This window comes from Tachypleus tridentatus, chromosome 3 (assembly GCF_004210375.1).
Source record: "Tachypleus tridentatus isolate NWPU-2018 chromosome 3, ASM421037v1, whole genome shotgun sequence".
Lineage (NCBI taxonomy): Eukaryota > Metazoa > Arthropoda > Merostomata > Xiphosura > Limulidae > Tachypleus > Tachypleus tridentatus.
The window spans coordinates 71003244-71019875 of record NC_134827.1 but is presented as its reverse complement, the minus strand read 5'-3'; the positions used below and the strand labels follow the sequence as shown (position 1 = coordinate 71019875).

At 33.9% G+C, this 16632-nt stretch overlaps 1 protein-coding gene across 18 annotated transcripts in view; it reads left to right on the top strand.

Annotated features, from left to right (window-relative positions):
- The window catches only part of LOC143247124 (segment polarity protein dishevelled homolog DVL-3-like), a 90373-nt gene that overhangs the window by 55863 nt on the left and 17878 nt on the right, over positions 1-16632 (top strand). For all 18 annotated transcript variants that reach the window (XM_076494671.1, XM_076494667.1, XM_076494664.1 and 15 more), the window contains 4 exons: positions 839-967; positions 1295-1422; positions 7480-7566; positions 8259-8393. In XM_076494671.1, the coding sequence (XP_076350786.1) occupies positions 839-967; positions 1295-1422; positions 7480-7566; positions 8259-8393 (479 nt within the window). The remainder of the gene's footprint in view (positions 1-838; positions 968-1294; positions 1423-7479; positions 7567-8258; positions 8394-16632) is intronic.

Sequence of the window (16632 nt, the reverse complement as noted above, 5' to 3'; positions counted from 1 at the left end):
CATGAACACATTACACCCAAAACATTTATTATGATACTTTATTTCATGTAATACCTAGGTATATAGTATGTATTGTTGTAAACGAAATTGCAAGAAATTAAATTCAAAAAGCAGATGGTGTCGAAAATGCTCGATTTTGTCCACTTGACATTCCATTTAATGAGCTGAAAATGAAAGCAAAAATTAAAGACATATGAAAATCAAACACACCATCTATTAGAGCAAAAAATTATCTACCAAATGACATGAAATATTTTGCGAAAGCGTTTTACTTATGAATATATTTTTTTAACTTGAAAAAACGCTCACGAATTATTCCTCAACCCAATATATAACATTGCAATCCAATAGTCCTAGCCACCAATGTGGAATATATGGACCAAGACCCCTTAATAAGAACCTTAGCTGCCTGGTTAGGGCTAATCTATAATGATAATTACTCATGCACTATTCCACCCTTGAACAGAAACAAGGTCTGGATGAAAAACATACTTGCTATAAATGTAGTATGGTTCCCCAGCTTGTGTACCACTCTTATCTTAGTACACCTCTTTTCTATGCATTCATCTTCTGTATGGACCATGCCTGCACTAGCCTCTTCATCTTGTTAGTGTTGGATTATACTATAGTGTCAGTGGAAGTTAAACTTTTTTTAAACTTAGGTTTGCATACAGTGGTGCAAATTTTTAAATTTTTTTTAGTCAAAATGTGCACACGTTTATCACACTGAACTTTATTATTCTTTCCTATTTTTTTGTTTATGAAAGAAAAATGAAGATGATAAACTGGTGTTATTTATACAGAATTCAACTATTAAAATTACTTTTAATTAATACAGTGGTGCTGTAGCTTTGGATGGAAGGATCGAACCAGGAGATATGATTCTACAAGTAAATGATATCAACTTCGAAAACATGAGTAATGATGATGCTGTAAGAGTTTTGAGAGAAGCTGTACAGAAATCTGGGTATGAAAATTTTGTGTTTATTAGTTATAAATAAAATTTTGGGGGAGTAGAAGCATGTTAGTTTTCTATTTACTGAGTTGTATTATTTTTCTTGTTTAATATTATAAGAACAAAATAAATCTGTGAAAATATTTTGGACAAAAAAAAGACTAATTTTGTAATGTTGTGTAGTTTTTTTCACATTAGAAAAATATGTGTGAAACAAACCTACATTTACAATAAAGTAAATGCCATACATTTCTAAGAAGTGTATAGTTTAATAACAATAACAACAGTTAGCTCTTTTCCTTACTCTAGAGAGTAATATAATATTTTCTTACACTCCAGGCCAATCAAACTGGTTGTAGCTAAATGCTGGAACCCAAAGTCTAAGGGGTACTTCACAGTACCTCGCTTGGAACCTGTGAGACCCATTGATCCTGGGGCCTGGATTGCTCATACAGAAGCAGTGCAAGGTACATGAACTAGTGCTAGGTTTTATTTTATTAAATATGCATTTTTACACAAATATATTTTTTCACTTTGGGCCACTGTTACTGATTTATATAGTGCATAGTATGGATTTTTTAAGAGAAGTTTTGCTATCCAGATTCAATAATGTGAAGTAAATATTCAGGACTTGTATAAACTCTTGAATATCTTAGATATTTGTGCCTTCAACTTTCAGACCTGGAAGTCCTGAAAGAATTAGTATTATCAAGAATCCTTGAAAACTAAAGTAACTTTATCAAATTGTTTTTGTTTTTTTTTCAAAACGTTTTTTTTAGATATTAGTTAATAAATATTGTGTGTTTGTGTGTGTATATAAATATATATCATAATATTTCATTTATAAAAGTAATACACCATTGAAACAATAATTATCTTTTGCTAAATGTTTCAGCCACATTCACTTAAGCCATTATCATCTCTTAAGAACTCTGTGAATGTAATAACTGATTGCATTATTCAAGCAGGTGTTCGTACTATACCTAAAATCTTAACATGGTATCCTTGTCCATGTTGGTCTCCAGTTTGTCAGCAGGCATGTAAGGCTCAGAAACCTTTTACAGTTATTCCTTTCTTTCAAATCACATTGCTTTCCAGTGGGCCCATGTTCAACAGATCAGCTGTCAAAACCAAAAGAAATCTTGGATTTAATTCACAACTAGCATCTCTACTACCACCAGTTTCAAATTCATATGGGACAAGATTTTGGAAGGGGGAGGTAGGCTTCTCATTTTTTTTCCACCTTAGCTGAAGTCTTTACTTTCAGTCCAACCATGTCAAAAACTATAATTGCCTCTTTGTGTTGATGGAGCTCAAGCTCACTCTTTCTTGCTCTAGCAGTACATTGATTGAATGTGATAATGTTCACTAGGAGATGCTACCTCATTTATCATTTCCCTCTTTTGCTGTTCTTCTTGTCTTTTACTGGATCTGTCAAGAGAATGACTTCTTGATGCTTGGTGCAAGGTTCTTGTCCTACTTTTTTCTAAGCATGGGAAAGATCCAAAGATTCCTTATATTCATCATCCAATTGCTTTAACTAGTTGTTTCTGTAAGGCCTTGCATAAGGTAATTAATGGTCTTTTTGTTTGGTTCTTTGAATCAGACAACTTCCTCTTCCCCTCCTAATGCAAGTTTTGTTGACAACTTTCTACTGTGGGACCACCTTATTTGACTTCAGATGTTGATCTTGAGAAGACTTATGTTGCTACATGGAAGTAAAACATTTAGAAGGACTTCCATTCCTGTGAGTTTTGTAGCCATTTGTCTCTTTTTTTTTATCAGTAATTTTATATTTGACTGATGATTCCAAGTCTCTCTAGGTTTGATCATTTGCGTTTTTATCACATTGGAACTTGAGTCTCTCAAGGCTGCCTTGAGTGCCATGCTTTGTAGTGTGCAAATCAATGTTATTACTCAGCAACTGCCTCCCACTGTTGGAAACACCCTCTATGTCAACTACCTTCACATCTTGGGAAGGTCCCCAGTCACCTGTTGAAGTGAATCACAGCAAATGGTTTTACCTTTTCTTTTTTCAAAATTGTTTTTATGCACTTTTTCCACCAGTGGATGTTAGACTCTGGTATTGAACTCTGTCTTGGTGATATTGTTCATCCTATGGTCCCTGAGGCAAAATTTTTGGACTTATCTTTTACTGTAAACTCACTTTCATTCCTCACATCAAACAACAATGTGTCAATTGAACCAAGTCACTGAAAACTCTCCTTTTACTCTCTTTCATCTCCTAGGTAGAAGATCTATTGTGCTCTCAATTGATCCATATTAGAGTATGGATCACTAGTCTGTAGATCTCTCAGGACCTCAGCCTTGAAGATGCTGGTTCCCATTCAAAGCTGGCTGAATTGGGTATGTCACTAGTGTCACTGCTTTTTCCAATGATCAGCGCATCCCACCATGGTTCATTACCATCCTTACTCATGACTTTTCTTTGAGATATCAGGGGAAGGCAAATACTCTTGATTGAAAATACCTTCTTCTATTTGCTGAATATGTTTTGGAGTATTCTTCCATTTCTCTTTATACACATGATTCAAAATTAGGTGATACTCTGGGCTCTGCCATGGTTTGTTTTCACTTGGTTGCTCATAGGATCTCCTGTACAGTTTCTGTGTTCACTGCTGAGTTGTATGTCATTTCTCTCTAGATCATGTAGAAGCTATGCATTACACCAACTGTCATAACTCTTTGCTGGTCCTGGATTTGCTTAATGTTAGTTTTCACCTTGTTTTCAACAACTTGCCAAGTTTTTAATATCTTCTGTTTCCATCAAGTGTTTATGGATACTTGGTCTCAGTGTTATTTGTGGTAATGAGCTTGCTGACACCATGGCTGAATCTGCCTGTTATGGTACCATCACAGCTGTGCATGTCCCATACATCGACTACGGTCCTCTATTCAAGGCTCAACTTTGCATTTGCACCACTTGGCAGACAGCTTGGAGTGAACAACATCAAAACAAGTTTTTCTAGATTACTTATGTTGTTCTTTGGCCATATTTTTTTTCAGTAAGGATTGAAAGGAGGAAGTTATTACTGGTATTTTATATGCTTTCAACTTCCAGATTTGTTTTAAAAAGTTGACCATGATATCTTGAGTTTGAACAGAATTGATAGTTACATTCCTAAGTTTTTAGCCATTTCATTTGCTAATAGACTATAAAGTAATAATGTACAACAATAATGAAATAAAAACTGTACTCCATTCAGCTATTTGATACATTTTAACTTGTGTTGAGGCCAAGAAAGACTATCAAATGTCCAGTTTTTAACACTAAACATCAAGTATCTTAACCTTTATAAAACAGTGAACTGTATACTTCATGTGCTTTTGTTTTCATTTAGTATTTCAACTTTTCAAAGCATGAATTGTCAGATGTGCAAATTACCTGTGTTTGCATATGTTATTTCAGAAGTATGTTTCTTCTTTGCATGCATTAACTAATTGCTGAATGTCAAACCTCTATTCCACCAACCAATTCAAATGAAATTATTAAATTTTGTGTGCAAGCTGGATGTTCAGTATATGGTAGCGTGAGTGGGGTAGTGAAATGTTTTATCACATTTCACTACAGTATTATTAACTACAGTAAAATAATATAACTTGCTTAAGAACCACAAATAGAGACTTTAATGATACAAAACTTTGTTTTAATTATATGATAATTCCTTTTTATTATTTTGTATCCATTATTTTTATTTTTTGAGTGCTACTGCTCATTATGTTTCACAGAAAGCTTTTTAATGCATTAATTCTAGCATTTTTAATGACAGTATAAAAGAAGGCTAGTTTTTTATAATATTCCATTTGATAGTAATAAAGCAAATTTTTTGGATTTCAGTAAATTAATCTATAAAACAGAAATGTTTTGGGGTACTGAAAAATAGATTATCTCATTTTGGAAAATTATGAAACGTTTTTATGTATCAAGTGTTTGAACTTGGATTACTTTGTGTTAAAAAGATTTTAAAGATATCTGTTTTCTTCTTTTGGTTTTGACTGACAATTTTTCACTTAACTTCTAATTTCTTCGGATGTCATTTAAAAACCAGTACTGAACGTACTTCTCAAGTGTTGCTTAGTAAGAAGAGTATGCATTAACATTTGTTTTGTACAGGAAGATTTGCTATTCCTTACAAGGAAAGCACATAGTATATATGATTGATATATATTTATAAGTTAATGACCAAAAAACTCTTGAGCTTGAATTTTATAAATTCATGTATATATTGAAACATTAACATAACATTTTGGGACACCATGGTCCCTATTGGTCCATTTATACTGTTCTACACTGTAAAATAAATTAATTGAAAAACAAACAAAAACAACAGAAAAACCCATTAAATTCAGTCCTTATCATTGAAGATGATTCCTACCCTGCCAAAAGTTGCTCTTGTGTCATGTAGTCCAACTGCTTACACTCTTAAGTATGCAAAATAAAATATCCATGAACACTATCAGTTCACTATACAATCTTAAATACCTGAGTCAGATCCACCCTAACTTTTTCTTTTTAAAGATAAAACAATTTGAGAGATTTCAGCCTGTCCTCAAATGACAACCCATTCCATCCCACATCATTCTAGTAACCCTTCCCTGAACACTTTTGAACAATTCAGTGTTGTCCTAAGGTAAAGAGCCAAAGACTGAACACAATGTGTCATATGTACAATGAAATTATAACCTCTTTAGATTTGAATTCAATACTTCTGTGTATACAACATAAAATCCTTTTTGCAATACCATTAGCAAAAACACACTGCTAAAGACTTAATTACTTGAAGATCTCTTTCTTTCTTAATATTGTTAAAGTTATTCACATCCAAATTATACTTATAATTCAAATTATAATAATCCACATGCATTATCTTGCATTTATTATAATTAACACTTATCTGCCATTTATTTGCCCAAATAATTAAATGATCTAAATCTTTTTGTAAAGCAGCAACATACTCTACATAACTAGCAACACTCAAAACCTTAATATAATCTGCAAATATAAGTAATTTATTGACTATTCCTTCATCTGTGTCATTGATGTAAATCAAAAAAGATCAAAGATCTTAAGACTAAGCCCTGAGGTACTCAACTTGCAACATTAATCTACTTTGACTGAACTCCATTTGTAACAACTCTCTGCTTTTTTCCTTCCAGCCACACTTCTTAGGAAGAAATAGTTTTTATAAGCACCCTTTAGATATACTTAATAGCAACAAACTTATTATACTTTTAACACACATACAGTACTGTGCAGAAGTGTTAGAAAAAGTCAAAAACTATATTTCAAGGTACTTTCAAAGAACAGTGGAAGGTAAGTCACAGGTGAAACATTTTATTATTATTGATATTTAATATAATGGAGACGCATTGGAAGTTCTTGAGTTCAGTAAGCAGTTAATAATTTGTGTGTCCATATTTTGCTTTAACAACTGAAGACAGCCTTTCAAGTATTGTTGCAATATATTTAATCAAAATGTCCTTTGTAATTTTACTCCACATGTCTCTAATATACTTCCATAAACTTTATTTTGAAGTAACTTTGATTTGTCAAGTTTTGATCTATCAAATTCCAGATCTGCTCAGTTTGGTTCAGATTAGGACTCTGTGGGTACCATTGCTTTTCTGTCATTTGGTACATAGTAATTTATCTTGCACTTGAGATCAGTAGAAGTCTTCCTTCTGTCCCATAGGCTGTATAAAAGAAGATACCTGATACCAATATCATTGAGTCTAGATGTTCTGCCTCTTCCTTTCCTATTTTCATATTTACCTGTCTCAGTCTGACGATCTAGGGTACACTTGACATTCAATTCTGCAACAATTTGTCAGAGAGTCTAACCAGCACCACATAAAGCTTTTATATAAACTCTTTGCTGTTCTGACAATTCTCTATGGTTTTGAGACCACAGCATGAGAACAAAACTTAATATATAATGCTAAACACTGTTTTTAGCAAAGTTTATTTTTAATGCTATTAAATTGATTTCCCCTACTATATACCAGTACCAGATGTTACCTACCTGGCAGCGTCTTTCTCTGTAGTTAAGACGCTACATCTGGCACCATGACAATTATTTCAGACCCTAAATTTGTTCAGTATGTTCATTCAAGCAGAACCCTTATGACACATACCCTTAGTACAAGTATATAGGAATTGTAAAGAATGTGTATTCTCACCCTGACCCCCTAGCTCATTCATTTGTTAATAGGGATCAATGGTGCATTACCATAGTATTGAAAAGAATATTCTGTAATGGCATGGAATATTTTTTTTTTCCATAAATTGGAAAGTTTGATAAAATATTCCCTTCCTAACACTTTTGCATAGTACTGAACAATGTTTATTAAAAAATATGCTTTGGAAAAGTATGTTTAGTAGTTTATCCAATCAGACACTTTGTGTTATAAGTAAAGATATTCTTATTTATTTCATCATAAAATGTTAGTTGTTGAATTACTAAGAATATACAGTCTTAAATAATATTTTTGGGTAACTGCAGGAGCTGACTATCTTCTTCGACCTTCATCGGTTAATACATTGACTTCCACTAGCTCATCCATCACTAGTTCAATACCTGAAGCTGAATGTATGTTTTTTATTTTGTACAGAATTTGTTTTTGTTGTCATTTCAAATAGTATTATTAACTTTATTAAAAGCACTGCTCTTGCAAGTATTTTTGGCTGTTTCCACCAGCTAGTTTTTTACTATTATCAGCATGACAAACATAATATTATGAAACCATTGATACTGAAGTATTGGTATAGTTAAGTACTACAGTGATGTATCCAAGTTTGTGTTTTTCTGTTGGTGTTTATTCTGTAACAAAACGGATGTATCAACTTTCATATTTTGTGTTTTTTCTTTTCATGTTTCTACTATGACAATAGGAATATCTCAGTTTCACATTTTTTATTATGTATAACAGTTTAAAAATAATATCTTTGTTTAAAAAATGATAAGCTTAGTTATGTTCTCCCCATTCAGGTAAATTGGTAGTCTTGTTTTCTCATATCATAACTTATTAAATTAAATCAACATACTTCTTTTGATAACACTTTTATATTCAGTTTTTCCAGCAGTGTTACAGATTTGAATTGATACCTTCATTTAGTTCAGGTTTATATATTAAAGCAACTGGAAAAAATTTTAAAGGTTAAAACCAAGTTCAGAAGTCATCTATATGTCAGATATTTTTAATAAGTAATGGATGGATAATAGAATGAGAGTAATTTTGCTAAAAATTATTCAAAGGTACTAAAAGATTTAATATTTTTCAGGCCATTTTCAAGAAACTCCACTTACAATTGAAACAGACATGTCTACTGTTGTGAAGGCTATGGCTGCTCCAGACTCTGGTTTGGATATTCAGGACCGCATGTGGTTGAAAATAACTATTCCTAAAGCTTTTATTGGTATGTTATTTGTGAGAAGGTCAGGATACTGTTAATTATTGTTGTGCATCATAAATGTAATTTTAATGACGGATCTGTATTTATCATATCATTTAAATGTACTTATAACAACTACACCTGAATATAATTTCAATTAGATATTCAGCAGTTTTTGACTTAAGGGTGTTCTAGTATTATAGAATATATTTTCTAAAAGACAATGAGAAACATTAGAAATTTAATTTCTGCACAGGTCCAATGATTCTTAGTGATATAATCTCATCTTTTTTTTCTATACATCTGGAAGTACAGATTTCTGTTTGGATTTATTACTACATCCTTTCATTGCTAACTTTATGGCATTACTATAGGTGATTGGAATAATTACTGGCCAATCTGTGTTTTGAAAATAACTAGAGCCAATGGCTGAAAATAATTTGTATTGAACAGAGACTAAACTGTGTAGAATAAACTAACTGTAACAGTAATTTGCGGTTTACTGGTATATTAACTACTAAGAATTTCTGTAGGGGTGTAAAAATGATCCGAATGTTAAGTTTACAACACTTAGGAACAAATCACTTACTTTAAAATATTTTTTACAGTTTTTTTTTTTATAATTGTTTTAATTTTTGAAAATGATTTTGTGTTAAATTATATTTGCATAACAACTGCAGTAATACTGTTCTACAACAAGATATTCAGTAAATTACATTTTATGAACATAGTGAATAGCAACATACTGTTGAGATGATATGTACAAGTTTTATTGAATATATTTATGTTTATTACATTCAGAAAACACAAATAAAAGAATGTGGTATTTATTTTTATATAAGTTAATCTCAACCAAGAATATCGTGAAAAAATTGAAAAACGATGTTTGATAAAGATAAGAGTGATGCTAGTTTGAAAGGTGAAGTTGTGGGTAGGAAATGATGAATTTTACAGTTGACAAAATAAAATTTAAAAATAAGTAAATAAATATCAGACATTAAACTTACTGGATATATATAGTGAACCTTCTAGCCCATAATTCGAAAAAAATTCTTAAATCAAGAAAGTAATTTTATTTTGTTTTTTCAAACTATCTCACAGTATTTCAGAAATTTCACAACTTGAAAGGTTATTGAAATATTGAATCAAATTATATAATGTTTCTTTTTTTTTCCATGTGAGGTCAGCATATTGCACCATTCTTGTAACCCAAAGTTTCTGTACTATAATCTTAATATGTTGTATGTACATGACATTTGTTAAGCTTTCAGTGAATATTACAAGTGTTTTGTACATAATTTTTTTTAACTAACTATTTTTACTAAAGATTTAAAATAATGTTTAGGGACAAGAAGGAACCTGTTGAGCTGTCTTGGCTGTCCCATTCTCTAAGCCAAACTAAAACTATTTAAAAAATTAAAGTCAGTCCTCATCATTCATATATCTATCAAGGTTACGTTTAAGCTCACTCGCATTTACTGCTTCCACAATGTCCCAAGACAATCCATTCCACAGGCCAACCACTCTATTTAAAAAATAAATTTATCTTAAGGTGACTTCTACCTTGCATAAATCTATAATTGTGTCCCATAGTTCTATAATTCTCACTGTTAAACATATAAAATATTGATGCATTACCACCTTAATCACTTCAATCAGATCCTCTCTAACTTTTCTTTTTTTCAAGAGAAAACATTTTAAGAATCTTAATCTCTTTTCATATAACAATACCTCCATCCCGGGTAACATTTTGGTAACCTTCCCTATGAACCCCTTACAACAATTCAGTGTCTTTTCTAAGGTAACGAGCCCAAGACTAAATACAATTGTCCAAATGTGGCTTAACTAGTGATCTATACAATGAAATTATAACCTCTTTAGCCTTGTATTCAGTATTTCTCTAGATATATCGTAAAATCCTGTTTGCCATACCATTAGCAACAACATACTACTTGGATGACTTAAGAGACTGATCAACCATTAGACCAAGATTCTTTTCTTTCATGATACTGTTAAGGCTATTCCCACCCTTGTTATAATTCAAGTTATGATAATCCAGATGCAGTATCTTCCATTTATCTTAATTAAAACTCATCTACCATGCATCTGCCCAACTTCCTAAATGATTCAAATTCTTTTGTAAAGCAACAGCATCTTCTTCACAGCCAGCAACACCCAAGACCTTAATGTAGTCATCAAATTTAGATAATTTATTGACCATTCCTTTATCTATGTCATTTATGCCAATCAAAATGAGCAAGGGTCCTTAAACTTTGCCCCGGGGTTCACGACTTGCAACATTAATCCAATTTAACTGAACTACATTTATAACAACCCTTTGCTTTCTTCCATTAATCTATCCAATTAGTTAACTTATTCCCCATTGCTGTAGAAATAAGTTTATTTACAAGCCTTTTATGTGGCACTTTGTAAATGCTATTTAAAAATCCAGACACACCTTATCTGCATATGCAGTAACATTTTCAAAGCTCACTGAAAGATTGTAAGGCAAGATTTTCCTTTAGTGAAACCATGTTGGCTATCTGATAAAATTCTAATCTTTGTTAAATGACTTTGCAGAGTATCTTTAAACACTTTCCAAAACTTTTTCCACAATTGATATAAGGCTAATGGGCCCTTAATTACTGACATAACTTCTGTTACTTTCCTTGAAGATAAGAGCTAGATTAGCTAATCCAGTTTGTTGGTACTTGTCCACTATTGAAGGACTTAAACAAAAATTGTGGCAGGTGGCTCACACACCAAATCCTTGACCTCCTTTAAAACCTTTGGGTAATATTATCTGGCCCAAGAACCTTACACCCTTGTGCAAATTAATTGAAACAAATGGTCATTTTACAATATTTTCAGCATGGCGGCCGGTGTTGGCTTGCTGGACCCGCTGATTTCCTTTAATAGTCATTTTTTCACACAGACTGCATCATTAGCTGTGTTTTGCAGTACGGTCGATCTATTTATGGGATATATGATGAAATTTTCAGGAATATTACATAATTCAAAATTGCATTAGAAAGGCAAGGAGACCAGTTAGAAAACTTCTTACCAACTCAATGAAGAAAAAATGGTATCAGTGGGGTCTGAAATACAAGAACTGGATGAAAGAACAATGGAGGAAGGTGTTATTCAGTGATGAGTCTCATTTCTTCATACAGGGTCAAAGAAGTCTGCATGTTTGCAGATCTCCAGGTGAGAAACTTTGAAAATATCACATCAATCAGTTCATAAAGAACTGATTTGGGGCTTTTTCAGCCACTATGGCGTCGAAGGCTTACATATCATAGAAGGTATGATGCGAGGACCTCAGTACATCGAAGTTTTGCAGAGAAGAGTCGTTCCAGAATTGAAAAAGAGATTTCCAGATGGATCTGGTATTTTTCAGGAAGATCTGGCTTCGTGCCACACATCGAAACTTTTGAAGAATTTTATGACTAAAACACGAATAAAGGTGCTGGACTGGTCTGGAAACTCTCCGAACTTAAATCGTATTGAAAGTCTTTGGGCGATTTGTAAAGAAAGACTTTGGGGAAAAGACTGTACTATGAAAGATAAGCTAATTGAGGCCATAATTGAGGTGTGGTACCGCAATCCAAAAATTAGTAAAGATTGCAGTCAACTCGTGGACTTGATGCCAAAGTAGATAAATGATCTTCTGAAAAATAAAGGTGGTCATATCATGTATTAATTTGTGAGTAGTTTTTGGATTCTCAGAAATAAAATGCAAAAAATTGAAAAAAATCGTAATTTTCCGTCTTGTTTCAATTAATTTGCACAAGGGTGTATCATTCTTTAAACTTCCCAATTTTATTATAAAAAACTAAAAAATTATGCAGTTGTTTTGTTCGACTTTGTTTTCAACTATCAGTTGCTCAAGATGGTTAATACTGCTTAAGTCTTCATTAGTGAAAACTAAAGAAAAAACATAATCTAGTAACTAACTATTTCATAATAATCAGATACAAGCCTTCCTTTATCATCCCTAACAGTTTGTTTACACCTTATGTACTGTACTTTAAAAGGTCCTTAACTGTTAATTTTTATGTTTTCATACATCCTTTTTCATGTTCCAGTTTTCTGTTTGACCAACTTTTTTGATCTTCTATAATACCAGTCAGTTTAAATTTCTTAAGTTTGTGATTCTTTTATTTTATCTTATTTTTTGTGAGCCTATCCTTTTCTTTTTGTAAGGAGTATTTGTTTTGAATACTGAAACATTTTTCCTTAAAAACTTCGATATTTGCTTAGTATCTTCAAGTAACTCAGCTACCCAATTCTAAACAGATAATTCTTGTTGTATCCCTTCAAAATACCCTTTATAGGAATTCAGAATCAAAATCTCATTATTCCTGATTTCCGTATGCAGCAAAGTGTCAAACTAACACAGCAATGATCACTTGTATCTAGATGTTCCCTAATTTCTAACCTCTCAACCATTTCTATATTAGAAGTTAATAACAAACCTAAAATAGCATTATTTTTGGTAGGTTCCTTGACTAATTGATGAAGAAATCCATCTTGAACAGTTTCCAGAGATCTTTATCCCTTATGGTTTGACACTAATCTTTCCAAACCAATATGTCTGAAATTAAAACCACCCATAATTATAAGTTCATTAACATTTGAAATTTTAATCTCAATAATTTCACCCCTCAAGGTATATTCCTGTATGTGGTGAGGGGACTTCCTAAAGAAAAGTCTGGAATCTGAACATCCACCTAATAAGTGTTTGTTGTAAGTGGCAACCCTTTAAGGAGAGGATCCTGGTGGTTGAGGGATCCTACCCCAACATACCACTTTGGCATTGAATTCCTGTTGATGGGTGGCCATGGGGTGGCTCCACTCCAAGGTTCTGTCACTAAGTACCAGTGCTGGACATTCTCAGTGGGTGTTGTGGACATTGTGCTTGATGCTGGTGTTTGGGTATAGTGCTCACAAAACCCTGACATTGCTGCAGTATCCTTGTTTAGAATTGTAATACATTGTCTCGTAATACTCCATGGTGGTTGGAGTCAGTGGGCACTGAAATATGCTTTCTTTATTATGGATACCCCAGTCCAAGAAAAATAAGTGAACAAAAATGAGTAAAGCAGATTATCAGAAAACAACCACATATGGAAGACTGTTCCACAGGCACCATCACAGTCTGATTCCACCCCTTTGTTTTTCATTCTTTATTTCTTATCTGAGAAATCCTTAGGGAATATTTCTCCCTTTTTAATTCAAAAAGGATTAGAGGGGCTTGCTGGCTTCCCCAAGTCAGTTAGGAAGTTTTGCTCTGGAGACACTTTGTTGAAAACATCTGCACCACAACATACCAAACTCCTCATGAAATCAAAGAACATTGGGGATATACCAATTGAGATTACTTCTCATACTACATTGAATTCCTCAAGAAGAGTTATTATTGAGAGGGATCTAAACAACATTCCTAAGTCAGATCTTGTTGGTTTTTCTAACTGTGGCATTTCTGTGGTGTGCTATATCCCCAAACATAAGGACGGAATAATACTGCCTACAAATGTTCTTTTTTTGACGTTTACATTGGCACATCCACCATCAAAGCAGGTTATTTGAATTGTAAGGTATGGCCATATATTCTAAATCTTCTCTAATGTTTCCAATGTCAGTGGTTTGGCCATTTAGAGGTGTCTTGTTATGGCCATTTGACATGTGCTCAATGTGGTGGCAAAGACCATGACACCTATGAGTACAAACTAAAAATTCACTGCTTTGTAATTACAGTTTTGTAATGATTCCCATCCCTCGTGCTTTCATTCTTCCCCTAATTAGGTAGAAAAGAAAGAAGTGCAACGTTTGAAAACAGTGAACAGTATTTCATACCCAGAGGCTCAGGAGGTATTGTCTTCTACTCCATCTAGGACATATGCATCTGCACTCCATTCCATTGCAATAGTGGGGTGGAAATGCAGAAAGATCTTTCTGTGCCTCCAATAAATTCATTTTCCCATAATGTGAAAAGCCTTTTGCTCTCTATGGTGAAAAATGTTGTCAAGTCAACTTCTCCTATTTTTGTTCCCATCAACCCTTCCAGTGGCATCCTAGATCCACTTCCTTTGGCTTCATCTTCTGGCATTTGCTCAGGTCCTTCTACTTCTTCAGCTCCAAGGTGCAGAACTATTATTTGTTTATGCCTTCATTCACTGGAATCTTCATCCACAGACGGAGACCTGCTAACTAAACCCAGGGCAGGATCCGTGGAGGTCGATAGACCTCCTTCTAATAAAGAAAAATAATGTGGTCATAAACAGGCTCTCTGCCCAGTTCTCCTCCACATAAGTAAAAATGGCCACTTTGATGTTGTGGAACTGTCAATATGTCTGATCTAATGTGGATGACATTAAGGCTTTGATTGATTCTTATCATCCTGTGTGTCCTTCCTTACAGGAAGCAGTCTTTGAAGCCAGTCGGTACAGTTACCTTTTAGCAGTTTTCTTTGTACAGAAATGACAGGTTGTGATAATTTACAAGCCCATGTCCATTTTGTCTTTGCCAGTTGATACACTCTTGGAGGCTGTAGCCCTCCATGTTTCCTTGTGTTGTACTGTCACTGTTTGTTTTCTCTACCAGCTTGCTAGAGAAACCTATGATCAATCACACCATGATACTCTCATTGCCATCTCCCTTTTCAATCCTGAGGGACTTTAATGGACATAATCTTCTCTGGGATGGTGCTGATATTGATTCGTTCCATAGAGTGAATGCTCTTGGATCACAATCTTTCTCTGTTCAATACCAGTTCTTATACTTATTTTCATGCACCAAGTCAGTCTTTTACTGCTATTGTTTTCTCTGTCTGCTTCCCTTCACTCTTCTCTCACTTCTGTTCCCATGAGGTAGTAATCATTTTCCTATCATTTTTAGGGAAACTGGCCATGATCAACTTAGCATTACCCAAGTATCTGAGTGAAAGCTGGACCAGGCTAACTAATCCTCTTTCACTGATCTCTCACAACTTGACCCTGCCATTGTCTATAAGCCATTGATAGACAACTGTGTGGCAGCAGTGACTGACTGTATTTTCCAGGCAGCTGCTCAGTCTATTCATAAAAATTCAACACATTTTCCATGATATTCTTGTCCTTGGTGGAATGCTGCCTGTCAAATGGCATGGAATACCTTCTATAGGTATCCCACACTTTCAAACCACATCAATTTTCAGTGGGCCCATGTGCATGCTCAACAGGTAAGATGTCAAAGATAAAAGGAATCTTGGATTAAGTTTATAATCAGTTCCAAAATCCTATGGAACAAGAATCAGTAGGTCAGTGATCAGTATACTTCCCTCCCCTTATGGTCTTGCTGTCAGATGGTCAGGAAGTTGCTGATGCCCATAGTATCACTGATACTCTTGGCAAAGAGACCTCCTCTTAACTTCTGTAGTTTGCAACTTTCTTTACAGTATACTACTAAACTTTGATCCTGACCACAGCATTTCACTTGGGGTTGTGTCTTTCTTCCTCTGTGGACTATGCTCTTTCAGAATAGATGGCCTGTTATTCTTCATTTTGGCCTCCATATCCAGGCACAGCTGAATTGGGTATGTCACTAGTGTCAATGCTGTCTATCCCACAATGGCTTATTACTATTCCCACCTGTGACCTTTGAGTGAGTTGAAGAAGATAGATACTCACAATTGGAAGTACCATCTTCTATTTGCCAAACATCTTTGAAGCCATCCTTGCATTCCCATTTATATGGATGTTTCAAAATCAGGTGACTCTGTGGGCTCTGCCACTGTTTGTTGTGGTTTATTTATCCTCACACAGGATCCCATCTACAGTTTGTATTTACTGCCAAATTGTATTTCATTTCTCTTACCCTGAAATCATGTGGAAACTATGCAGTACATCATTGTACTGTGTATACCAACTCACTTAGCTCTCTACTTATCCTGTAATTGCTTCATGTTAGTTCTCACCCTGTTCTCATGAATATTAGAAACTGACTGAACCGTTTTTCATTATCTTTCATTTCTATCCAGTTTTTCTGGATACCTGGCCATGTCAGTATTTGCAGGAACAAGTGCTGACACCACAACTAAATCCATCTGCTCTAGTGCTATTACTTCTATGCCTGTTCCCTATTTGGACTACAGTCCTGTATTCAAAGCATGGCACCATGCCAGTTGGCAGTCGACTTAGCATCTGCAACGTGATAATAAGCTTTTCTAGATCAAACCCTCTGTTGCTCTTTGGTTGTCTTGTTTCCATAAGGATTGGAAGGA